Genomic DNA, 27,852 nt, shown 5'->3' with positions numbered 1-27,852 from the left:
AATGTAACACAAGTTTACATATTGGCCAGGCTATTTAATAATAAAGGAGTGTGAAGCTGGTTAACATAAAATTTCCTTTTTACCCCAAAGTCTTTGCATAGGAAGTTTTCTGCAAAAGATTACCCATATGAAGTTAATATCTGCCCAGAATTAGTATTTTTATTAAGTCGTCATCTCTAGGTTTTACTTAACAAAGAGCCTTATGGCTCATAGTTGAGTAAAGGCTAGAGATGGGGATAATGAGAGATAAGGATAATGAGATTGGATAAGAGATGGGATGGGAAATGGGGATGATGAGATGAGATGAAAGATGAAAAATAAGAAATTAAAATTAATTTCAACAATAAGAAATTAATTTTAATTTCTTATTTTTGAAATTTGATTTTAAGTTCACTGTGGGGAACTTAAAATCAAATTTCACAAATAAAAAGAAAAAAAATAAATCAGCAATAACCCAGTGGACATGCGTCGTTCGGCGAACGTCCGTTGGACGAACCGTAGATGTCCAGACGTCCGCAAGACGTCCTACGTCCGTAGAACGTCTTACGGACGTCTGGACATCTACGGTTCGTCCAACGGACGTTCGCCGAACGACGCATGTCCACTGGGTTATTGCTGATTTATTTTTTTTCTTTTGTAGGTTATTGCTAATTTATTTTATTATCTTTTCTTGAATTTTTGAATATAGAATTTTTTAAGTTATTTTATGAACTCTTTTTTATATTAGCTTTGTTCATCTACTTTAGGTAAATCTTTTGCAATTTGACAGCAATCGGCTGCGTGATGAATATCTATGTTATCTACTTTAAGAAAATAACTAATTTTTTACAATACTTAAACTTGTATTTAACATAATTAAGAAATTATAACTTTAAATAGTTACACCATTAACTTTGATGAATGAGGACGGAAGGCATGCGGAACATTTGTTTTTTAAACAAAATTGTTTTTTTCCAAATAAAACTCTTCATTTAGATACGTAACTTAATATGCTTTTGAGAGTACTTCTTATTTTTTTTCCCTTTACCACTTTTGTCATCGCCTTCTCTCACAACCCCTCTCATTTTCTCCCCTCTTCCAACCCCTTTCGTTTTTTTTCTTTACTTTGCATGCGGCTCACTAATTTTCAATTATTATGTTTCATTTTCGTTTTACTGGAAACAGACTTGTACATATCCGTTTGCAAGATATTTAAAGATGTTTTTATATACTTAAACGGGGTAATGCTATTCTGTTAATTTATTCAAAATAAATTTGCATAGTTTTCTTAGCACATTTTTGAAGCTTTTGTTTGACCGATTGAATTTTTAACCTTTTTGATGAAATCATGATGTAGTAAGCTGCGATTAGCTATTAGATCTGGAAATATTGCGTAAATTTCACTAACAAAAATCTTCATTGCATTCCGAATTCTGTTTCCTTAAGTACAAAAAATTAAGTTAAAATAACATTGGTATAAAATGCTGCAGAATCTGAAAGTTGCCATTGATTTAGATAGTTATCTTTTTTTATTTACTGTTGTCTATACTATTTATAGAACTATATATACTATTTACGAATTTAAGAGCAAAAACTTAATTTCGGGTTATAAAACAGTTGTAAAATATGTAATAGATATTTATAAAAATATTTATACAAATACGAATCAGCGCAGGACATGCGTCGTCCTAAGATTACTTTTATGGACATCTATTTATACCTTCGCAATCAAAACAAAATACCTTCTGTATTTTTAGTTTCAATAAATTTTTTACAATTTTAACGTGAAACTGAAAACACGAAGGAAAAAATAAATACAAAAAAAAGCGCGAAAAGCACTGAATTGTCCTAAATAATCAATCGGAGTTTTTTGATTTGGTTAACTGTATCCAGTTAACGTTAGGCACGTTAGTTAAAGTTAGGCACTTCGATCAAAATTTTAAACTGAATTTTTTTTTTTTTTAATTTTATTGATAAATAGAGATTAATATTAGCTTTCTAAAGATGCCTTGATTATGATAATATCGTAAAAAAAAAACAAGTTATTTAGTTTTAAAGAACCAAAGTAATCGTTAATGATATAAAAATTGAAAAAAAAAACAAGTAAAATTAAAAACGAATTTTTAAAACTCAATGCTTTTATATGTTATTAAAACATAATTTTTATATTGCTAATCGCATATAAAAATTATTATTTTTCTTCCCATTAATATTAACTAAATTAATTGACTTATTGCAAAACTAATTATTGAATCTTGTATTGTCATCAAGTAAGAGTATGTATGCAAAATTTGAAGAAAACCTATCATCATGAAGTGACTCAAAAATTGATTGCAAGATTTGATGTTAACAGACAAATTAATAGACAAAGACGAGGAGTCAATAAAAGCAATGGGAAAAAGCGCTTTTAAAAACAGCGTTAAAAAGACTCGATTGCTGAATTTTTTGAAAAGCCTTATTTCAAAATGCGACTAAAAACTTAAAATAAAGATAAATATAAACCTCTATAAAATCCGAACAATACGCCAAAGTGGTTAGCTCGCAGCGTTTCAGAAACGGCCGTGCTCAACGCACGTTCTGGAAAACACACGAATTTTGTGTTTTACTAAACAGGATATGTTTAATTAAGTTTTTTAACACAACTAAAAAAAACAAAAACGAAATTCCTTTAAGTGAAATTTTTTTTAATTACTCAAGTAATTTATTTTTTTGAAACGACTTTTACTTTTTAAAGTAAGTTTTTTTACTTTCAAAATAAGTTATGTAAAAGAAGATTACATCAAACAGTAATTTACTTTTACATGTAAAAGTAAGTCACGTGAAAAAGGTATTTTACTTTTACATTTAAAAGTTAATTACTTTCGAAAATTACTTTACATAAAATAAAAGTTCCTCAAACTGTAATTTACATTTACCTATAAAAGTAACTAATTAAATAAAAATTATATTATAAAGTAACTTGCATGTGAAAGTAAAGTAATATGCTACCAAATTTAAATTAAATTTACAAATAAAATAATATTTTTTAAGTAGGAATTTATTATTTTTAAAGTAATAACAAATCTTTATTAAAAATAAATTACATAAAATAAAACTTGAGTTAGATAGGCTTACATTTTATATAAATTGTAAAGTCAATTAAAAGTTACTTATATAAAGTAAGCAAATAAATTTACTTATATTTTAAGATAACTTTGACATGATCTTGTATAAAAGAAATGCAAAAAAATAAAACTTTAAGGCACTAACATTTAGTTTGCCGCAACATTCGATTTCCACGGTTTTAGGTTTTTCTTCCCTGTAAAGTTTGAAAATATCAATAATAGGTTTCCGCCCATGATTAAAACCCTCTCTAATTCCGGTCCATGATAGTTTTAACTATTATACCATTTATTTACCATTCTCTGAATCAAATCGTCTCAAAAATGTTCACTCTCTGGCAAACCATTCGAACCGTCTGGAATTTAGACAAAGCTAAAATAAGGCATTTAGCAGAAGGCGCATATACCCATGGGAGACTCAGAAAGGGTAGATTATTAGAAAAGAAAATAATTGGCGTAATTGTTAGTCTTTTTTTACAATTTTTTTGCGTAAATGCATTTATTATTTAAAAACTAAGGAGGGAAAGTTTAAACTTGTCATGACCTGAAGATTAAGAAGTCCCGAACTGTTTAAGAGGACACATTATTTTTGTAAAGATTTTTCGCCACTTTGATACAAAAAAAATCCACCTGCTCAAGAATAACATTTGACTCTAAAAGTCTTGGTTTACTACGTATACAACTACGGTACTTTTATATGGGCATAAAAAATTTAGAACTTTTCACGTAAATATCTTTATCTGCGTGTAGTATCAGTGGCCTAGCTACCACAAGGCCATAAAGTCTTTAAATGTTACCATAAAGTCTTTAAATGAGTTTAATATGGTTTTTAACAACATATTTAAAGACCTCATTTGTACGTAGCTATTAATAATACTATTAGTTAAAGATGCTGTTGATTAAGTAATTTTAACAGATTTGGTAATAAAAGAATACGCCGCATTTTCAAATTATGAAACTTTTTTACATTGCTTTTAATGTGGTATAATACCACGCAATACTTGTATTTAAATCCATTTAAAGTTAAATCTTATATTTTGTTTAATTTATATTTTCATGGATAAAACTTTTTTAAACCATTTTATTTATGTTAAAAAAAAAAATTATTTAAAATTTCTGTTATTCATGCAATATTTCTTCTGTTTTAGTATGTTATTTTAGAAAAAGATTCACCTTAGATATATTTTCAAAAAATACAAAACTATAATTGTCAACTAAAATAAGGTGGTTAAACTCAAACTTCAGAAAAACACATGATCATCAATTTTTAATGACAAGTTTTTAATGACTTTATTATGTACGGATATTTAGAGGCTTGGCAGTAAGCTAATATTATTGTCTTCTTCTTTTCCCCGCCTTTCGTATATTTTACAAAAGAAAATTAATAATTTGAAACGGCAAATTAAGAAAAATAAAAAATTGTAAAAATTAAAAATCCATCACTGTATTAAAGAATGTCTTTATATAATTAAAAAAAAAAAAAACCAATGACGAAATTATATTTGAGAAAAAAATTAATTTGATAATTATCAAATCCCATTTAAATCCCCTAAATAATTGGGGAGGATGCTCAAAATTTATATGTTCATAGTTTTTGAACACTAAGAGATTATTGCATGACATTAGAGACTTGTTAATGAACTTAAATTTAGTTTAAAATGTTAAAAAAATGTATTTATAAATGTTATAAACTCATCACTCTCACACCAATGGCATAAAAGGGAAGTCAACATTTTTAAGGGTTTATTTTTAACAGACTTCGATTATCCCAATTCATTTGAAAAGCTTTACATAAACATGAATATATAAATGTTTGGAATTTGCTTCATGTCGTTACATAAAGTTAAGTTCTCAAACAAAAACAAAAACGGGTCTGATTTTAAATATGTGATTGGAATCTGGTTGTTTAAATATTGTGATTTACATTTTTGTTATTTTTTTTACTTTAAATTTTTTGAAAATTTAAAGTAAAAAAAGTCACAAAAATTTACTGAAAAAAAAAAGAATTTGATGTTATTTCATCTGTATGATAATATAACATCAAGACAATTTTCTTCACAGTCGATCATATAATTTTAAACTTGAAAGTGTGTTTTTTTGAACTATCCTACTAAATACGCTATATTAAATAAATTAAAATAAGCGGTTGTTGCGGTTATAAAAAGTTATAAATTCTTTTTCAAGTTAAATACTTTTACATTTATACTTTTTTAACTTTAATTTTTTTTTTCAATCTTGATGTTTTTACATCAGTTGTTTGAAAGTTTTTTTTTGAAAGACTGTCTGGTTTAATGTTCTTGCTTTGGAAATGGCTCAACATTTTGCAATTTTATTCTAAGTTTTGTATTTTTAAGTTAATTTTAGGTTTTGTATCTAACCAAAATAAAAGTTATTTCTGGAAATGACCAACTCGAATAATTGTTAGATAATAGAATAATAAAGATGCAATTGATTCGCACTTATGCCAGTTTGCACTTATGCCAGTTCGCACTTATGCCAATGTTTGCAAATTCTTTCGGCGCACTTATGCCAGTTTGCGCTTGTGCCAGTTCGCACTTATGCCAGTCTTTGCAACTGCTTCGCACTTATGCAGATTCGCAGTTATGAAATTCGCACTTATTCAGCCTCCTCAAAAACTTGTACTCTAAATTTATCAATAGGATTTATAATAGGCTCATCTGAACACATTTGATCATAACTGCGTTTCTTATGCTTAGGATGCATTATTGGTAATATCTTCCACAGTTATACTATCATTCAATGTAAAGTTTGTAAATTTATCATTCATAATTTGTGAAAAATTTTCTGCTTCAATGAAAATTGTATCAAAATTTATTTTTCCAATTTGATCAATTGTGTTTTCTACCATTAACCAACTAGCTAAAAGATCTAAATTAGCATACTGTAAATTTTTTGATGTATGTCCAATAGAATTGAAAATAGCGAAGGCAGATAGTGGCTTGATCTGCAGGTCCAATATCTTGAGTGCTGTCAAACTTAAAATAATAAAAAAAATTTAATAAATTTTTATTTAAAAATAAAAAATATGTTGATTTGAATTTTTCATACTTGCATGCTAAACTGCTGATCGCCCATTTCTGAAACCCATTGTTTTCTCATGGTTTCTAGTATACCTGTAATTACTTTATTAACAGTAGTTTTGGATACAAGTGTAACTAATGATCCTCTCCCCTTTGCACTTTTTTGCAGGTGATCCAGATTTAATTTTCTCTTTTTGCTTGACTATATAGAAGTGTTTAAATATTACTTTAAAATTGCATCTCTTTCAGCAGTAAATTTTAAAAGCTCTAAAAAATTACCTCTATTATCATTAACATCATCCATCTTGTACAGTAGGGTGTCTCAAAGAATTTTTTTTTGAAAATCAAAATGTGGAAAAGTTCAATCGTAATCATTATGTATTAGTAGCTCATAGTGAAAATTTCAGCCTCCCAAATCAACTCTAAGGTAAAGAAAGTGGTTTTGGACAGTTTCTATATAATAGATTTTTTCCTGAATCCAAATATATATAATTTTGAATTTGAAACACTCACAAAACCCTGGTTTTGATTAGAAATATATCTAATAGAACAAGGAAGGTACAGATTTTGTGTGACAATTTTATTTCAGATAATAGTTCTAAATTGAGTTGAAAAGCAACAAAAAAGTTGTGATACTTGTTAGATGTTCTGCAGGTATTTCTTTGTAACTTTCTTAGATACTTGCTGTCTGCTTTTATGGACATCCTAAAAAATGGTAAATAAAATTAAAAATGCAGATTATTTTGTAAAATAATTAAATAATCCAAGCAATAAAATTCTAAGTATTTGAAATTAATAGTTTAGTTTATTAAATAAAATAATATGGAAATACTTTAAAAAGTTTCGCAGACATTATTGTATAGCATGCACGTACATTGGGCGGGGTAAGGGGTTGTTAGGTGTAAATTGTTAGGTGCAATTGACTTCCTTTTTTTGTTATTAAAAATGAGCATGATTTGTTATTGCAATTCTAAATTGCCTAGTTTTTCAAAAACGACTCCCTCCCCCTAACAATTTACACGCTACAGGTCTGTATAATAACGTTTAGTAATTACCTGAAGATCTTAAAAGCTCTAAGGTCATTTGAAGGAGCTTGAGTTGCCATAGGACTCTTCAGAAAGAATAAGCCATGGAAAAATACAATGTAAATTGTAGCAGTATTTTTGTTCTTGAGAGTAGCAGGCTCTACTGTTTTTGAATCATTTGGATGATAGTTCTGTGTCATCTGCAGGACAAGAAGGTAAAGACAGTCACTCATATACCTGGTCTCATGGTAAGCTCTCGGCTGCTTAAAGAAGAAATTAGGTATATCTGCACCCAGGAAGTAAGCCAGTAGCTGGCAAAGATACTTGTAGTCTCCTCTTTGGCGAGTGTTTCTCTGAAGTGCTGTGGTGTAAAAATTCTGTAGTTTCAACTCCAAGTTGGTGCTAAAGAGTACCTGGTCTAAATGCATCCTGAGACTATTCAAAGTGACTATTTTTCCCAGTTTATTAATTTCTCTATTTATTTGTGGCCATAGCTTCTGTAGTACAACATAGAGGTGTTTGCTTGGACTTTTAGTTGTAGCGAAAACAAGTTCTATGACATGAGACACATGTTCTCTCATATATGTAATGTCTACACATTAGCCAGAGAACAGGCCTCCCCAAAGCGTGAGCAAAAACGTTCCTTATAGCTCCATTCTTCTTTCCTGTGCTAGCTGTGGTGTCAGCACACACCCCAATCATTTGATCTGATAGCTCATAGTATTCGAGGATAATTTGAATGGCTACATTCAAAGTATCCTCGAAAGCCTAACAAATTTTGTTTTCTTTTGTTACGCTTTCTTGCAGCCTGTTTCAAACCTTCAGCTGGCTCTAGTATTGTATTGTGATATTTTTTTCCTTTAAATTAAAAAAAATAATTTTAATAAAACATTTACATAAATAAAAAAATGCGTATGCTAAATTCTCCGAACATATAAAAAGTTAATACAAAATAATAAATTCGCAATATAATATTCTATTATATAGAAATGGGCTGAAATTTTTACTATAAGCTACTAATACATAATGATAACGATTGAACTTTTCCGCATTTTGATTTTCAAAAAAAAAATTTTTTGGAGACACCCTATATTTTTTGTACAGCCCTTCTGTTTTACTAGTTCCACGATAAGATAAATTTTGCTTACCTAAGAATTTTATAATTTCAAAGAATTGTTTTAATACATGAATTTTCATCTTTTTTTTTTTTTCATATTCATCACATTACGGTTGATCAAATATTCAATACTATCATTATTTGATGCTTCAACATAACTTTCAACAGCGCAAAATGCACTTTGCTTGTTTCGTGAGATTTTACAGCTGCATAAAATTTCTTAAATTTGTGCAGCCAGTAGAAAAATTAGATGGTGATGTAGAGAAAGCAATACATATACTGCAATACAAGGCTTTGACCTCATTATTATTTTCACATTCTAATGTCAACCACTTTCTCAAAATGGTTTTACCTCTCTGATCCTCCCTATTATAAATTTTGAAAAGAGACCATGAAACATTATGCAATGCAGTTGATTGACAAGGATGTTGCTTCATAAAATTCATTTTTTGATTAATTGAACTGTTTTTATGGAATCACAAATTAATATTTTTTATCTACAGCAGTATGTCCCTCAACCTCAGGTACCAAAACAAGCTTTTAAAAATTAGTTATTTTACAAATCTATAAAACTAAAAATATTTGACACGTAGGTACTTGTAATAAAATAACAATTGTACCAAATAATGTAAACACAATATAATAAGTAAATATATATTAGGTGATACATAATTTTAAAACGTTTATTCACCAAAGAACTTTCTCTTACAGTATCAATTAAGTAACTTTGTTTTTTTTTGCGTTACACAATCATCTAAATATTAAAAACACAATTGAAAAAGTAATTACAGTAAAAATAAAATAAGGTCAAAAGGAAAATGAATGTAGTTAACTCGTTTAAGTTCAATATATGATGTTATATATTACTATAAATATAGTTAATGAACAAAAAATGCAATATATACTTTTCTATTGCATGATTCAGTTGATTTTTATATATTTTTCCTTTCAATTATTTTAAGTTGTCAAACTATAGTATAGAATGATAAAAAATGTCTGCTGGATTTTGCGCAGCTCCAAATTGTCAACATAAACGAGTAAAAAATGTTGAAAAAAGTGTGTCATTTTTTCGCTTTCCAAAAGACAAAAATAGGTTAGTATCTATTTTATTATTAAAATTTATCAATTATTAAAAGTTATCAATTGCCGTCGTAAAGATCTCGACAAGAAAACTTCATTAGAACTAAATAAATCATATGCTCTATGAATATTATGAATCAACACAATATTAACCAACAAATAATTGAGGCAGAAGAGCAATTTTAATAGCAATTCCGACCGTTTTTGATGTACCAAATCCTCCTCACAAAATTTCTATTAAAAGAAAAGCACCTTCAGAAAGATTTCTTCTTCAGTCACACAAAAAAAGTAAATCAATTTCAATTGAGCAGTCTGTAAAGTTACCAGTTTTTTCTAGTACAGACACTACCAACAAATGATAAAGCTAAAAAACAGATGTTGAATTTTCAAAAATTAATAAACTTAAATCGTGTTAAAAATTATTGTTTAAACAAAAAACTATTGTTTTTAAAAACACATAATAAAAAACGCAATGGATCTATTAAACATATTTGTGATCTTGCAAAGAAATACCTTTCTGAAAGGTATTTCTTTGCACCTTTCTGAGTCAACTTAGAATGAACAATCAATCAAAAAATGGAAAAAAGGTAGACAACATGACAAACTAGTTCCTCTACACATTTTGTATCATAGTCCATAGGCATTTTGTATTTTGAGGCAATTTTTTACATTGCCGAGTAAGACAACTCTTCTTGTTTTTTGTAAAATGCGTTTGGAAACCTACAGCCTGGATTTTCTGCAAAGGTTTTTGCTTTACTCAAAATGTGAGTCAATTATATGAATGTCAATGAACGCAACTGTTGTCTTGTATTTGACGAGATGTCTCTCAAGCAGCATATAGACTATGAGATCTTGACCACATTATTGGTATTGATGAAGATGGGAAACCATTTAATCATGTTTTAGTTGTAATGGTTTGAGGTATTGCAATGAAGTGGAAGCAGCCAATTGCATATTTTTATAGCAACAACTCAGTTCAATTAGTTAAACTATTACAAATAATATTAAAAGCTATTGACAAACTGACTTCAATTGGACTACATGTATGAGCTGTTGTTTGTGACCAAAGTACTTCAAATATTTCAGCTTTGAAGTTACTAGGGCTCCTTAGAACAAGACCGTATATATTGCCTTCCACAATTCAAACAAATGTATACATAATATTTGATCCTCCACGTTTGATAAAAAGTCTTTGAAATAATTTAAGTAGACATGACTTTAAATTAAGTAGACTTTACTATCTATGAGAGTAAAATTGGCAACACAATTTTTCAGTCATCAAGTTTTAGCAGCTGTGTCCTTATGTATAATCGCAAAGCTTTAACCACCTGATGCTTTGGCAACATGTGAATTCATTAAAAAAAGTTGACACTCTTTTTGATATAATGAACTCTAAAAAATTAAAAGCAGACAAACCAGCAGGTGTGCATTAACTGAAGGAGAGACTATGAAAACCTTGGAAGATATTAAAAATTGGATTTCTACATGGCATTATGAAAATGCTAGAAGTCAGACTAGTATTTCCAGTCACTGGGGACTTAAAACAACAATAAACAACATTATGACATTGTCCAGAGAGTTGCTTGTTGAAGGTTTTTATTTTGTTTGCACATCACATTTCAATCAGGACTGTATAGAGAACTTTTTTTCGATTATACGTAGTAAAGGTGGTTGGAATGACAGGCCAACAGCCAAACAATTTAAATTTGCATACCAATATACTTTACTACTTATTTCTGTTAAACAAACAAAGTCTAATACAAATTGTGTTTCAGAATCTGATTTTACTGCAGCAATATCGTTAAAATCGTGCCTTAATTTAGTAAATGTGCAAATTAATGTAGCGAATAACACATTATTCAATGAAACTAAGTCAACTCACATAGGTATTATAAAAACCTTTGATACTAATAAAGGATTTGAAATTACAAATATGTTCTGAATCTGTAGAACAACGTTTTCTTACTGGTTGGCTAATTAAAAAAGTTTCTTTATCTCAATTATGCAAAAACACTTTATCTCAACCATCTGCTGAAATCTGTGGTAATTTTGAAGAAATTGTTTATGCTAAGAAATATGTAGAATGGCTTCCATTTTACATATTTCTTAGCATAAACAATTTTTTTAGTTCTTATTTACGTGAAGTTGTGAGAGTAATGGAAGCTATTTTCACTAATAACATTAATAAAATATTTGTATGCAAAAATAAAGCAGGAACTATTATTAAAGCTATCAAGAAAGACTGCAATTTTGTTTTTTTATACAACTTTCATCCAAAACATGGATCACATTCGGAGAGAAAACTAATACACTATTTTGTTGATATTCGAATTTATTACTTCATTAAATTTGTATGATGTAAATGTGTATTTATTTATTTATAATGTTCTAAATTGAAATTATAAATTCTAATATCCTTAAAATTTTTTATATTATATATAAGATTATGAAAATAAAAATAACAAAAGTATATATAAAAGTATAAAAAAAAACAATATTAAAAACATATCAAAACTAGAAGGTACGTTTGAGTTGTTTTATACTAACAAGCTCAATAAACAATTCATACAGCAGTTGTATAATTTTAGGCTACTAAATAAAATGTCTAAATATTAAAACATTTACAAAACTATAATATAGTCTCATTGTAGGGTTATTAAAGTTTTTTTTTATGTTTAGATGAAACCCTGATTGCTGTCTACCATACAGTTATATTATAAACCTTCTAGCATACTGGAAAAGGTAGTTAAGAATTGAAGCCTACATATATTGAAAAAAACAACAAATTCATATAACTAATACATTTACTTTGTTAAACAATGAAACATTTGTAACAATGTTACATTGATTAAATGATTGTTACAATGATTTTTACATCGTTTGTAAACAGTGTAACAATATAACATTTTGAAAAAGCTGTAATATATAAGTATAAAATAGCATAGCGTTTAATTTATGTCATTTAATGTTTGTATTTTTGTTATATTTTGAACATTAAAAATAAAATTGAATGTTATTTTTTATTGCTCAAAATATAACAAAAATACAAGCTTTTCAAAAAACTCTAGGGTAAATACGCTAATCGCCGGCCATTAACCATTTACTGGCCACTTTCAAAAGCTTTTTATATTTTTAATTTTTAGTAAATAATACTATAAAAAATAAAAATAAAAAAAGTGAAAAATCTTTTGGAAAACAAATCAAATGTTACCATTAAACCAACTTTTTTAACAAGGGTAATAAAAAAGCGCATGCTGTGGACAGAGAATAACATGAAACTAGCAGTACACTCAAACCTCTTTTTATGCTGTCCTTTTTTATGCGATACTTTATTTGTGCGTTTTGTTTTCTGCGATTTTTTTTGTGCAATCTCATATAATTTAATTTTTGAACGCGCTATAATTTCAATTTCAACGATTAAAATGTGTAATATGTATGTACATATGTCATTATATAGTTACTGTTATGAACATGCAACCACAAATTGCGTTACAACGTTAACTTTTAAATATTTTTTATATAAGATTTGAATTGAATTTTTGTGTGGCAATGCTTAGAGTTTTTTATGCAGACCGTATCTAACCGCATAAAAAAATGTTTTTAATATTGTTACGAAAACTATTTTTTATTGGTACTTCTGAAGTTTTATGTGATTTTTTTATGCGTTTTCTTTTATGCGGTCTCTATCTACCACACAAAAAGAGGTTTGAGTGTACATGCAGTTTTAACAGGTATGTCTCAACGGAAAGGAAGAGTATTATATAAAGTTCCTTGATTGCCTCTACAATCCATGATCTCTGGAAAGTCCAAAATAAGAGCAAAACCAGGTAAAAACCAATGCTCGGTAATCTTGAAGAAAAACTAATCGATTATGCTGGCAATCGTGCCCAAATGGGTATTGGTTTCGGAAAAAAAGTATTTATCATTTATGCTGCTAAGCTTGCTAAAAAACAAAACATAAGTTTTAAAAATGGTCAACCAAGTGAAAAGTGGTGGCAGCTACTTAAAAAGAGACATGGTTGTGTGAGGCTTCGTCGTCCAGAAGCTACAGCTTCTATATGACACATGTGTATGGATAGGGTTAAACTAATACAAAACAAGAATTTACTGGACAAACCAGAATGTATGTGGAACATGGATGAAACAGGGATGCAACTAGAGCATAAACCAAGTCGTGTTATTGCCAGGAAAGGCTCCAAATACATTCGAACAAGTGGCAACAAAGAGACAATTACTGTTATATGCTGCGTAAATGCAGCTGTTATGTCATACCACCTCATATAATAAGGAAAGGAAAAACTGTACGTACCCTTTATGGTTTTGATACCGAAAATGCTCCAAGTGGAGCAACATAGAATGTGTCTAAAAAGGGCTGGACAAAACGAAGTATTGCAAAGTTATGGTTTGAGAAAATATTTCTTTCAAATATTGGCTCACCAAAACCACAGATTTTAATCCTAGATGGGCATAACTCACACAATTTTGTTGAAATGATTGAGCTGGCTATTGTAAACTAAATTGAAATTGTTGAGCTTCTAGCTTACACCAGCAACTGGTTGCAGCCTTGTGACAGAACAATTTTTAAGTCACTGAAAGCTGCCTATTTTGATCTGCCAAATAATGATGAACGACTACCCAGGTGTAGTAGTGTCGCATTCTAACTTTTGTGGTTTATTTTCAAAAGCGTGGAAACATGCTATGACTGATGCAAATATACGCTCAGGATTTCGAGCTTGTAGAATTTATACGTTTAACCCAGATGCTAATCCTAATGAGGCTACATTCCAAATATTTTTTAAAGTCATTTTTACGATACTGTCCCAATTCAAAATGTATGTGACATGTCAATTGTAAACAACCTTCCATTATTGCCTGATCAATCAGAGAACAGCTATACAATCAACTCACTTTCTTTAACCAAACCAGTAGAAGAAAATGAGTTAATTGATTTTTTCATTCAAGGCAATACTGTGCAATATTCAAATACTGTTACAGAACACAGCTCTGCAACAATGAAACCAGTACAAGACAATCAGTTAACTGATTTTTCTGTTCAAGGCAGTATTGGTTTAAATATTGATACAGAAACAACTCTAGAAGAAGTGGAAGTAATTGAATTAAAATTTGATTCAAATGATGAAAAAATAGTTTTCTGCAAAGCATTTATAGATCTTCCAATTCCATTTACTAATTCATCTTGTCCATAAGACAAAGATTCAGGTGTTCTTGCATATTATTCTCCAAAAAACATTAAACATAACAAAAAAACTCAAAAAACTCTCATTTAAAGTTTTTTGTTCTGACGTCAGAGGAGGCTTATAATGCAAAGCTTGAGGATAGGGCTGCAAAGATAGCTAGTGAAAAGAGAAAAATTGAAAAATAAAAGATTTTGAAAGAAAAAAAAAACAATTTCTGCTAAAAAGAAACTAGATCATGTATCAAACTTAAAGAAATTGACCAAGATGAATGGAAAAAAATGATATTTTTAGCAGTAGTTTTTTTTTGTTTTTTGATGAGTTTGTTAATTCACTTTAATGATAGTATAACTAATTTAATTGAACAAGTTATTATGATTTTATGCTGTGCTTTTTTATTTTTTGGTTATTTTTTTTTTTAATTTTATGATTATAAATCAATGTATAGTGCTATTCATCAATGCTAACAGTCTTATTCATCTGTTCATGTGTTTCTAATTTCTGGCCAACGGCCAATAAATGGTTAAGATGGCCTGTATTTGGTAAAATTGTTTACTTTTATTATCTGCTTTATATATATTTTTGTGTTATTATAATAACAACATTTTTTACTTAGAATGACAGAGCTTTTAATTTTCTAAAAGTTGATATATGATATGTAACATATACTTGAGTGTTTTTCTGTTACGGGCGTTTCTTGTAAAAGTGTGGCCAGTAATTGGCGTAATTACCCTAGGCGAGTTTTTTTAAATATACATTTGTAATACGACGCATTCCAGAGAAAGAACGTGGTCTTTTAATTTGTTATGTGATAAATTTCACTGATATGTATATTAAATTTGCATTATTTTTAGAGCTAAATAATTAGATTCTAATAATATGGTTTGTAAGTGTTGTGTCACTGGATGCCGAGGTAACTACGATATTACAAGGTCTGTAAAAGTTTTTCGCCTTCCAAATAAAAAAAAAATGTAGATGAACGAAAAAGATGGATAAGTGCTATACCACGTGAGAATATTCTAGATAGTCCAAATACTTTTATTTGCAAAAATCATTGTCCTAAAGATTATGAAAAAGTTTTAGTTTATGGAAAGTTAATCCAAAGCATCCACCATCTGCATTTTCTTGTGTAAATCTAAATCAAATTCCAACTCCACATGCACCGCCAAGATCAACAACTAAATCATTGCCATCTTTAAGAAATATTGTGCCTGATGAATGGAGGATTTTTTAAAGGCTGACAAAATTTCATACTTTGAAGATTTGTGTAATAAAATAATGTCTAAAACTATATCTTTTACATTTTCGATAATATCAAATATTGATGAGAACTGTTTACATCTTCAATTCGCCGATATATTAGACAACTTGGATGTTCCAAAGTTTATTTTAAAAATAAAAAATGATTTATCCTTTGAAAGCTACCACTGTGGTGTTAGGCGCACCATAAAAGATTTTTCTTACAGTCATATGAATAATATTGAATGTCGGCTCCATGCTGCTATACACTATCTGAATTCTTTAACAATTGATTACAAGAAAAGCATTATTATGGAACAAATGTTAAGTATGAACTCATTAGTGTTCATTGAGAAAAAAAAAAATTCTCCTGATATGGTTGCCTCGGTGTTTGAGTACTTTTCATTGTCAAGAACTCTTTATTCTCGCTAACGTGAAGAACATGAACTACCAAGTATATCACTGATGACAAAATTGACGTCTAAAGTTAGAAATGTTGGAGATGATTTTTTAAAGTTTTATTTTGATAAATGTTCTATTTCTCAATGACAGGTAATTTTATTAATTGATGAAATTTATGTTAAACCACAGTTAACATATCAAGGAGGTAACATTTTGGTAAATCTGTAAACTCCCCAAATGAATTGGCGAAAACAGTTTTGGGTTTAATGATTTGTTCATTGTTTGGTGGAAAACAGTTTTTGTAGAAAGCTTTGCCAGTAACAGGTTTAGATGGTAGTTTTCAATATGATCAAACGATGCAAACAATTGAAACAATAAAAAATTGTGGTGGTTCTGTTGTTGCTATTATTTGCGACAATAACAAAGTAAATATAATTTTTTTTGGAATATTTAATCTACATAATAATTGGTACACTAATGGTAACATTTTTCTTCTGTATGACTTTGTTGATTTAATAAAATCTATTCGCAACAATTGGCTCACAGAAAAATGCCAAGAACTCTGTTTTACTTATAAAGGTATTTCAAGAACTGCAAAATGGTCGGATCTTAAAAAGCTTTTTCAATTTGAAAAAGATTCTATTATAAAATTGTCTAAACTTAATTAAACTGAAATTTTTCCTAAACCAATTGAACGTCAAAATACGTCAACTTGTTTAAGAGTATTTGTGATGAGACTTTAGCTGCTTTAAAAACTCATTCATCAATGAAAAATGTTGATGATACAAAAAATTTTTTTTTATCTATTTTTACAACAGTTTTTTTAATCTATTTCTATCAAATTTTTCAAAATTGTTAATGTTAAAGGACTTTATGAGGATATCTGTACTAGAGATAAATATCGTGCAGTTTTTTCATCAAACAATGATGAAGCGAATGAACTTTCTTTTAAATTTGGCTGATATAGTCAAAAAAATGGCACCTGATAAACAAGGTCAAAGAATTAAACATTTAACTAAAGATACCTCTCGTGCTTTTTCTCATACGTTTCATGGAATGGTTGAACTAGTAAAACATTTACTAATTACAAGTCATAAGTATGTTTGCCTTGGACATTTTAATAGTGATCCTATTGAGAAAGCATTTGGAAAACTTTGACAAGGATCAGGTGGTACCTATTTTATAAATGTTCAGCAAATATTGCAAAAAGTTGACATTAAAAAAACAAAACTTTGCTTGAATATTGGTATCATTGTTAAAGATTTAGAATCTTCATCGAGCCATTTGTGTGACAAATGTAAATATGTAATGCAAGATGATACTTTGTTCAATGTTTTTCGTATTCTTTCGGTTATTAAAAATGATTTATCTAAAGAAATTAAAATGTGTTTGGTTTATATTGTTGGCTATGCCAGTAGAGAAGATCCTCCAGTTGAAGATACATCATTTTGTTTTGACCAATTCGGAGAATGTCAGAGAGATTAATTGTGGTGTCTTAAATTTGCCTGCCAATAACATTTGTCATTGGTTATTTTATTCATACATTTTGTTTTTTTTATCTTTACACTTTTGTCTGTCGTGTTAGCTTATCTAACTGCTTTTTGATGGTATCTGACTTTTATGGATTTACCAATGTTTCAAAAAAACATTGCAGAATCCTTACCAATATATTTTTTAACAACTATTGCCATCTTTAAACTCCGCGATCTTCTAAGGAACCCAAATTGAAAATTATGAAGCTATCTTAAAAGTGAATTATATATATATATATATATATATATATATATATATATATATATATATATATATATATATATATACATATATATATATATTTCTTTTTTTTAAACTATTTGTAGTTTGGTAATGGAAAAGTTTTATTCTTTTTTCATAACGGTTTAGAGCTTTTAATTAATAAAGTTTGACTGGATTACATTCATATGCGATTTTATTATTGTGGAGATTTTATTTATTTATTTGTTATAAAAGTCTTTCTTTATGATAAATTAAAAATCTAATGAACTTATTTTTTGTTAAAAACCACCAAAATTGAATGCTATCTAAGCCGTACGTTTACTAGGCCTGCCACTATAGTACGTTTTGAATACTATCTAAGCGTAATCGAATACTAATACGAAACTACGAATACGAAACTACGCCTTTACGAAATTACGACTACGAAACTACGACTACGAAACTTACGTAACTACGAAACTTACGATACTACGAAACTACGAAACTTACGAAACTGCGAAGCGAAACTACGAACTTACGAAACTTACGAAACTACGAAACTTACGAAACTACGACTACGAAAATACGACTACTAATACGAAAGCGTAAACGTAATCGAATACTATCCATGCCGTACGTTTACTAGACCTGCTGCTATAGTAGGTCATGTGTCGAATCTAATATAATATTACTTATAAAACTGTTTTTATACAAATAATATGTCTATACTTTTTTTTACAAAAATAGGTATATATTAGGTTATTTTGTATCGGCCCGATCGATATAATATGACAGCGGTCCACTGTGCAAATACACAGCGGCAAAATGGCCCAGTCCGCCACTGTATTTATTTATAGCAAAAAAACAAGTATAGCAAAAAAGACTTTCGATCGCTAAAATAAAATTTAAATTTTTTTCAAGCCACAATCTTTTCTTTTTTTTCCTTTTTTCTTTTAAAATTTAATAAGGCAGTCCTGCTACTCTATAAGATGCTAATTTTTTTTCAGACTATACGCAGCTTTTTAAGACTAATTACGTGAGCACATTAATAACATAAACATCTCAATCAAGACACATACGCAACAAATTTCCTATCGCTTTTTGATGTTTTTCCCAATCCTTTTATTGACCCCTCGTCTCTGTCTGTTAACATCAAATTTTGCAATCAATTTTAGAGTCACTTCCTGATAATAGATTTTTTTCAAATTTTGCATACATATCGTCAAACGGAAACTTTAATAGGTTTCTGATCATTTTTGCAAATAAACTCTTTCGCATACTTTTTTTTTAATTTTTTTTTTATATAACATTATACCTTTCCTTTAAAGGATTCCATTAAATATAATTTTTTTTTTGGTTCGAATATATATTTTTTAAGTCAAAAATATTATCAATCTCAATTCTTCGTTGCAACAAAGGACTGAGATTGTTAACACAACGCGTTGGGGGTGATTTTGATAGTTTATTATTTCTTAAAAGCTTATTAATTAAGCCATCTTCACAAGTGCCATTAATACTTTTTTTTTGGAGTTTTACTAAATTACAACACAATTTGCAAATATATTTTTAAGATTTTACTGGTAAAATCATAAATTTAGACAACAAGATCAAATATATCCACAAAATGGGCAAAAAACAAAAAACAATTTGGTATAAATAAGCTAAAAATAACAATATAATATATTAATAGCATCATTAGAGCAGTTATAAAACAAAATAAAGTACTAATTGTATATAATTATTAAGTACTAATGTACTTTACTTGTTTAACTTCATTTAAAATAAAAAAAGATACCAAAACAAAAAAACCTAAAAATCACATTTTTTGAAGATTTTATAACAACTGGTGTTAAAACCGGTCTAGGACATGTTCTGTGCAGTACCTCTAAACTGCTGCAGGGTACTTATTAGTAAAACAAATGTTTGAAAAAGTGTTAATTTTCTTAAGTGAAATGTTCTGAGTTCAATCATTTAGTGAATATTTCTGACATCTTCTGATAGCTTATCCAATTCACTTAACAGATTTTATAAACATTTTTTACATTTGCAAACTCTAGTTTTTTACATTTGCAAACTCAAGTTGATAACTATTATTTGTCTTCAGTGGTTGAAGATGTTGCAATATACTTGAGAAATGTACAGCAAAAACGATGTCTTCAGCAACAAGATAATTAAACAGATTTTTGGATCCTTCTACTTTCCTTAGAAACCTCATATAAAGAATTTTGGGTGTTGATAAAACCTTAATAATCTGTCTAATGCAATTCAATTTCACACTTTTTTTAGTTTTTCTTGGGCAGACTACAATATGCCAACTCCCTGTAGTTAGAAAATTGATTACATCAGGTTCTTATTGATTAGACTCACTTAAATCAACATCTTTCTTGTCATTACTTTCTTTGGGATAACCACTACTACCATCTTCAATGTCTTCTAATTCAGACAAAGATTCAACATCCTTTGAAGCTATTTTTGATTTTTTGCCTTTAATTTGTTGGTTTTTGGATTTTTTTGTTTTGATGTTTGTTTATAATCAATGTCATCTATTGTGATAAATTTTCTTTGTGCAATTTTTTTCCCTATTTTTTATTGGTTTTTTCCTGCTGCATCATTGCCACTGTACTTTGTGAGAATATCTATTACACCTTCATTTAATATTTCTTTTATGGTCTCACCGCCATAGTCTTTGTTGACATCTGGAAGCAGTTTTAATACTTTTTCTCGATTCAATTGATATATGTCTGAAGCTTCGAATCCTGCTTTTAAGTTGTCTGCTTTCAGATTGTTTTGCAACTTTGTCAAGAGCGCAGGGAAAGGGTTTTTTGGAATTCAACCCTTGATTGGTGATTCTCTTCTCCATATTTGTAAAATTTTCTTCCACTCAACTTTCAAGGATCTAAAAGCAGCAATATCAAGCGGTTGTGTGGCATTTCGGATTAAACATATAAACCGAATATTATTTTCCAAGCATGCTTTGATGATATCAGATGAGAAATGTGAAGTTAAATTATTACCAATAACAACTTTACCTCCTGTAAGAGATGCTGTTTCAGAAATAAAAGTTTCCCTGAACCAACGTTCTAATGTTCTAGAGTCGAACCAACCAGATTTTGAACTGTCGAATATAGTTCCAGGTGGGTCACCATTTGTTCACTCTATGTAGCAGTTTGCAGCTTTATAAACAACCATGGGAAAAAGAAACTGACCAGCTGCACTCCTGCAGTACATAATACTAATAGCTCCTTTAGAATGCTGCATTTTTCTTTCTATGCGTTTAAGACCACGTCTACTATCTACTGTTTTAGAGCCTGGATTATTGCTCACATTTGTCTCATCATAGTTGAATATATTGGTATTAAGAATGTCTTGAGGTGTAATGGAAAACTCATTGAAATATGAACGTACTGAATTTCAGATTATTGCGAACAATAAAGAATTTTATCCACTCAGGGCCAGGCAAGTTATTTTTAAATTTTAAATCAATTACACCCATTCTGTCAAGATAGGCTTTTACTAGCAGACGCATATCCAACTTATCTAAAGGTAACTTCTAATCTGTCAGAATGCTAATAATTTGTAGAATCTTTTCTTCGGTATGGGGCTGTAAACTGGCCTGCCCTCTAAAGTTTTTCATATGTTTTAGTTTACTCTTGTTGTGCAGAGTACGATATGATATACCATATAACTTGGATGCCTTAAAAATCGATATTCTGTTAGTTGATATATCTAACAAGGCATTTTGCATGGCTTCTGCTGAATACAATGCATAGGATTGACTAACTGATTTACATTTACAAGTTCTCATGAATTCTTCTTCAATTCTTCTTGTGATATTTTTTGTCTTGATGTTTTTTTTAACTAGAAATAATCGTTTGAAACATTAAATAATCACAATAAGATTGAAATATCAAATATTGGAAATTATTTAAAAAAGTGAAATACAAAATTGTTTTGAACTTTCTGCAAATGTAATTGGTAGTAACCAAAAATGAGTGGTATATTACAGTGGTATTATAACTGGAATATACCACTTGAACATCTAAGTATAGATTTTTAGAAAAAAATTAATTCCAAAAAATTAAAATCATATGTTTTTTGGCATTTTTTTGGTACATGCAAAAATCGTTATTTTGTTGTTTAGTCATTTTAATCCCAACACATTTGCTCAAGTTAGAATCACTTCACAATCATTAAAACTTCAAAAATATACGCATAATATAATAATGTACTAGAAAAAAAAAAAAGTTTCTAATTAAGCATTTAGATCTCCAAATCAATACTTTTGTAACTAACAGGCAAAATTATCAAAGTCAACCCGCGTACCAAAGTCACCCGTTTGACGGTACTCTTACCGTTTTACCGTTTTACGGTACTCTTGCTTGATGACAATACAATATTCAATAATTAGTTTTGCAATAAGTCAATTCATTTTGTTAAATTTAGCTAAGTTTATTTTTTATATGGGAAGAAAAATAATAGTTTTTATATGCGATTAGCGAAACCTTATAAAAAATAAATTTAACCGCGATGGCTTGATAAAATAAAGTAGAAAAAATTTATTGCAATATTTGTGTTTTATTAACATATGGAAACATTGGGTTTTTAAAATTCGTTTTTAATTTTACTTGTTAGAATTTTTAGCTTTTTCAAAAATCTTTTTTATTTGTTTAAGTGCATAATATCGTTGCATATGTTTGTATAAAATCTCTATAGAACTTCAAAAGTAATTTGTATTTTAAAATAATTGACAAAAATTAAAATAAGAAAAGTCGTTAGTGGTAAAACTTGAACCACAACTTTTTTATTCGGAAACTAACCACTAAGCCATATATAATTACGCTTTTAACGGAAATAAATGCTATATATCAAAATTAAGGAGATGTTGTCGCAATGCAATTTTCAAATGAAAGTACAACCTCAAAACTTGATATATGTTTTACTTGTTTTAACAAAGTACGTTTACGTTAGTTAGATATTTGCATACACTTTTGTTAACGCTTTCTTTTAACAAAAAGTGCTGCCACTTTCTCCCTATGAGGTCGATTGCATTGGCTGCCAAAGGTTTCGTGTCAAACAAGTTCGAATGTGCGCTACTACTACTAACACGAATAAGTTCGGCAATAATATATAGAGATAGTACACGGTCGTTTAATAGAGGCAAGATATTATACGCAAGCGCATTAAAACTTTCAAAAGTTTAGATTTCAATAATGGCTACGGTCTTTAGTTATGAAAATATTTATTTAACAACAACCATATATTTATAATTTTAGGTAATTTAGGAAAACTTGATATATGTTTAGTATGTTTTAACATTACATAATTTGAAGTTAACGTAAGTTAGATATTTGCACGCTTGAATATATATATATTTTTTCTACCGTCCTCCAACAGTTTGAGGTCATTTTTCCTAATTCTGAGGTTGTATAAATATATATATATATATATATATATATATATATATATATATATATATATATATATATATATATATATATATATATATATATATATATATGTATATATATATATATATATATATATATATATATATATATATATATATATATATATATATATATATATATATATATATATATATATATATATATATATATAAGCACATACACATATATAAGTATGTATTATGTATATACAAGGCCGAAAGTTTCAATATTTCATATATATATAAATATATATATATATATATATATATATATATATATATATATATATATATATATATATATAATATGATTCCTTTTATTTTAATAGTTAAAGAATATAAAAACCTAATAATATGCAATTTTTTTTAGTCTTTATACAAATATATATATTCAGTTTTTTCACCTTGAAGTCTACTAAAAATACTGTTTTAGCAATGCTTATATATTTTATAAATTATTTTAAATTCAAAATCTTCTGAGTCTTGTATAATATTATTGTATTTTACTTCATTACGTATTACGATAACAGTTTACGATTACGTGTTATTGAGAGCAATGGTTGTTCTCCTTGATTTAGCCATAATATATAAAAGAAAGCCATCCAGCAATTTTATTAGACATGAAATGATTAGATAGTGACCATAGATAACCATAAATACCCACATTTGAAGTTCAAATTTCTTACGATAAATGTTGGAATCAATAAAATTTTCTTTCTTTGTTTCAAAAAAACAAAACAATCTAAACAGTTAAAAACATTTATTTGTGAGCAGCAAAGTGACCCGAATAATGACATCAAGCAGAAAAGAACGACTGAATAATCAATGGTTTTTAGAAAGAAAGTTGAATTTTTTTTTGCACTCAATTTAAACAAAATTATAAACTTAAATATTCTTGCACTTAATTAGATTGTAGAAGGTACAGATTACACTGTACAACAACGAAATAAAAACGGAAATGCCATTGACACTACCTTATGTATTTTGATTTGGAGATTACGAAAATGATGTCCGTTTTGTTTTGTGACCCACCAATTTTGGTTAAATTCACATTTTCAAATTTTCGATTTTCACAATGAAAGTTGTCAGTGTGATTTTCAATATATTTATTAGCAGTTGTTTAAGATTTATTTATTAGCATTTCTTTATCATATACCTATTTGCATTTGTTTAACCTTGTATAAGACTAAATGTAAGTCTGTTTTATTTTATATAAACTACAGTTAGCCAAGTAATATATAGATATAATACAGTGTATATTGAAACAAGAAATGCCCAGAACTTGTAAAAATCAAGCCGACAACTTTTACTACATTTGTGGCGAACTGACTTTAAAGAGATGCAGACGAAGATTGACACCACATGTGAAAAAACTGCATGAACTATACTTTGGTTGCAAAGTCGGCGACCAGGATAAGAACTGGGCGCTTCATGCATGCTGTGTGAGGTGCGCTAGTTCACTATCGTCGTGGGCGAACAGGACTGGTAGAGGACCAATATTTGGGGTGCCAATGGTGTGGCGTGAACCCCAAAATCGTTGCTCAGATTGCTATTTCTGTTCTGTTAACATATCAGGTCGCAATTCTAAGGGTAAGAAAGCTATCCCAGTGAAAAAGCGCACATGGGATACGCATGGATTTTTTCCATATGTAACCCATGTGGGGATTATTATTTTGTCCCATGTGGGTTTCATATGGTTAATCCCACATGGATTCCATACGGTAAATCCCATATGGGATACGCGTGGGTTTTTACCATATGTAACCCATATGGGGATTATTATTTTGTCCCATGTGGGTTTCATATGGTAAATCCCACATGGGTTTTATGTGGTAAATCCTACATGGGATATAGGTGGAAAATACTACATGTTATAGATCTTAAATGCCACATATTTTAATCCAAATGGTATAAAAGTAGTCAATACTAGACAAATGAAAGTCCGAATGCTTCTATGATAATTTTTAAAATTTTTTTCATTTAAAAATTACTTAAATAGTAATTTAAAATTAATCATCGAAGTTTTCAGAGAGGCTTAACTTAATCTGGTATTTGCTACTTTATCCCATTTGGTATTCAAAATGTGTAGCATTTTTGATCTTTTACATGTGATGTTTTCCACCTATAACCTATGTGGGATTTACCTTAAACTATTATGACGAAATTTTATAAAATTAAAAAACGTGTTGCAAAATGAATTTATTTTAAAATAAATGCTATTAATCAATACATCCAAAATGAATATTAAAAAAATTATTTTATCTTTTGCGATTTACAGGCCGTTTTTTGTCGATTGAATTAATTAAATCGCTTCGGCTTGCATAATACCAAGGTTTTTAGTATCTTCTAACTTTCTTCAAACATTTTCTAAAAAAAAAAAATAAATACAAATATATTTAAATATATATATATATATATATATATATATATATATATATATATATATATATATATATATATATATATATATAAAGAGAGAGAGAGAGAGACAGAGAGAGACAGAGAGAGAGAGAGAGAAAGAGAGAGAGAGAGAGAGAGAGAGAGAGAGAGAGAAAGAGAGCAATTTTGATAAGGAACCTTATTATCATGGGTAATTGAACACATATTATGCGTAATGAGCTTGAACCCATGAGGAGAACCCTGAAAAAAAGTGATCAATTAGGATAAGTAGTTAAACAAAAAAACCAAAACAAAAATGTAAAAACCTACTTTTTCAATGATGTAGACGTTGGGTGCAATAGCCACTGGATGCAAAAGTATCTTTACTTTTTCGTCACACACACGTCCTTCTATAATAACAGGCCTTGACATCGCGAAATGCCGTAAAAACTGAAGGCCGATTAAACTTTCACTTTTACTTATATTGATATATTTTTATATTAGGTAGGGTGTAGTGGCAGTCTATGTTTTCTAATAATAATCTCTAGTAAAGACGGAAATATAAAAAGAAAACCAAAAAGTTGTTAAAAGATAATCATATTTTTCGTATTTCAAATTTCGTTAAGAATATTTATGTAATATTAAATAGTATCAATAACAAGCAGAACCATAACAAAGTATATATCTATATATTAAAAAGATAACTGTATTTTTAATTTTTTTTGCTAAAAATGGTAACAATAAAAATCACCAACAAAAAAAACACCAACAAAAGTTGATTCAAGCAAAAAAAAAGTTTTATCAATATATCTCAACAGGGTAAATATTTACAAATCCAAACATATTGAAAGACATATAGGCTAATGAGAAAATAAAAAACATAACAAGTATATAGCATAATTATTTACAAAACTAATTTTCACATAAATTATGATAGCTTTAGTATTTTGGGAGTGGTAATTAGAGAGTAGTTCTTTAGCAGAATATTAGAATATACTCTGCATTGTTTTTTTGTGATTTTAAATTAATATTTAGCAGCAATGAACTAAAACTGAGTAACACAAAATGTTCTGTATAAAGGGTCAGTAGCACCTTGAAAAAAAAAAGCAAAATATTGACCATTAGAAAAGAGTATCAGAAGGAATTTCAAGTCCGCCTCTGTTTAGGCTAGACAGATAACTTCCATATTTATAATAATAATTGGTAGAATCATCATAAATTTTTATTTCGCTTTTTTGCACATAGCCAGCTATGTAAACTATAGCCACTAATGTAGATTTATTAACTGAGCTTTCAAGATCATGTATATTATCCAGAAGTTCTTTTTCATCAGTAGAAATATCTCTAAAACATATGTCACAAGTATGACCATCGATACCATCAACAGGAATGTCAAGTTGTAATATCAATTTAGTAAGTTGAATATTAATTTTTTCAATTACAGATTTAGCGTTTATAAAGTAAGTACCTCCAGATCCCTGTCAAAGCTTAGAAAAAGCTTTTTCAAGTGGATCTGTTGAAAACCAACCTAATAAGACATACTTTGCTCCATTACTCAACAAAGTTTCTACAAGATCAATAAAGCCATAACATAAATGCGCTATTGCATTGCTAGTATCTAGAATAAGCTGTTTTAAACGCTTACCTGTAGGTTTCATAAAATTTGACAGTTCAGCAATATCTCGTAGCAGTTGTAACTGCTGTTCACCAACTGAGTGGATTTCTTCGCATAATTCATTTCTAAACCGAATGCCAGCACCAGGTGCTTTGACATTAACAACATTCGAAAAAAAATTATTTTTCAAAAAATACAGCAGTACCTTCAAATGCTTTATTTTCGATCTCTGGATGCGTTCTTAATGCAGCTACTGTTTCTTTGCAAAAAACAGACAAACAAAACTTTACAGATTGTCTCTCTATTGGTTTTGGATAAACTGATTTAGCTGTAAGTTAAGAGAGTTTAAAAAGACTATTGCACTCAGTTTTATATATAGTTTCTAAATCACTCCACTTAGCCAAAGCCAGTTCTTTATTGTTCAAAAGTTGAAGTTCCCCAGTTTTTTTTGTCAACCAATTGTTTCATATAGATTTTAGTAGATGCACATAATCATACA

The 27,852-nt window shown here is 28.7% G+C and overlaps 2 protein-coding genes across 3 annotated transcripts in view; both read left to right on the top strand.

The window, feature by feature from the left end:
- LOC100204849 (tRNA-queuosine alpha-mannosyltransferase) overlaps positions 1 to 882 on the top strand; it is a 33,122-nt gene extending 32,240 nt beyond the window's left edge. For both annotated transcript variants that reach the window (XM_065810321.1, XM_065810320.1), the window contains one exon: positions 747 to 882. In XM_065810321.1, the coding sequence (XP_065666393.1) occupies positions 747 to 809 (63 nt within the window). In that variant the 3' untranslated portion in view covers positions 810 to 882. The remainder of the gene's footprint in view (positions 1 to 746) is intronic.
- LOC136087480 (uncharacterized) overlaps positions 1 to 27,852 on the top strand; it is a 203,070-nt gene that overhangs the window by 36,655 nt on the left and 138,563 nt on the right. The gene's annotated exons all lie outside the window — the stretch shown is intronic.

The sequence above is a fragment of the Hydra vulgaris genome, chromosome 11 (assembly GCF_038396675.1).
Source record: "Hydra vulgaris chromosome 11, alternate assembly HydraT2T_AEP".
NCBI lineage: Eukaryota > Metazoa > Cnidaria > Hydrozoa > Anthoathecata > Hydridae > Hydra > Hydra vulgaris.
This window is presented reverse-complemented; position numbering and strand designations above follow the sequence as displayed.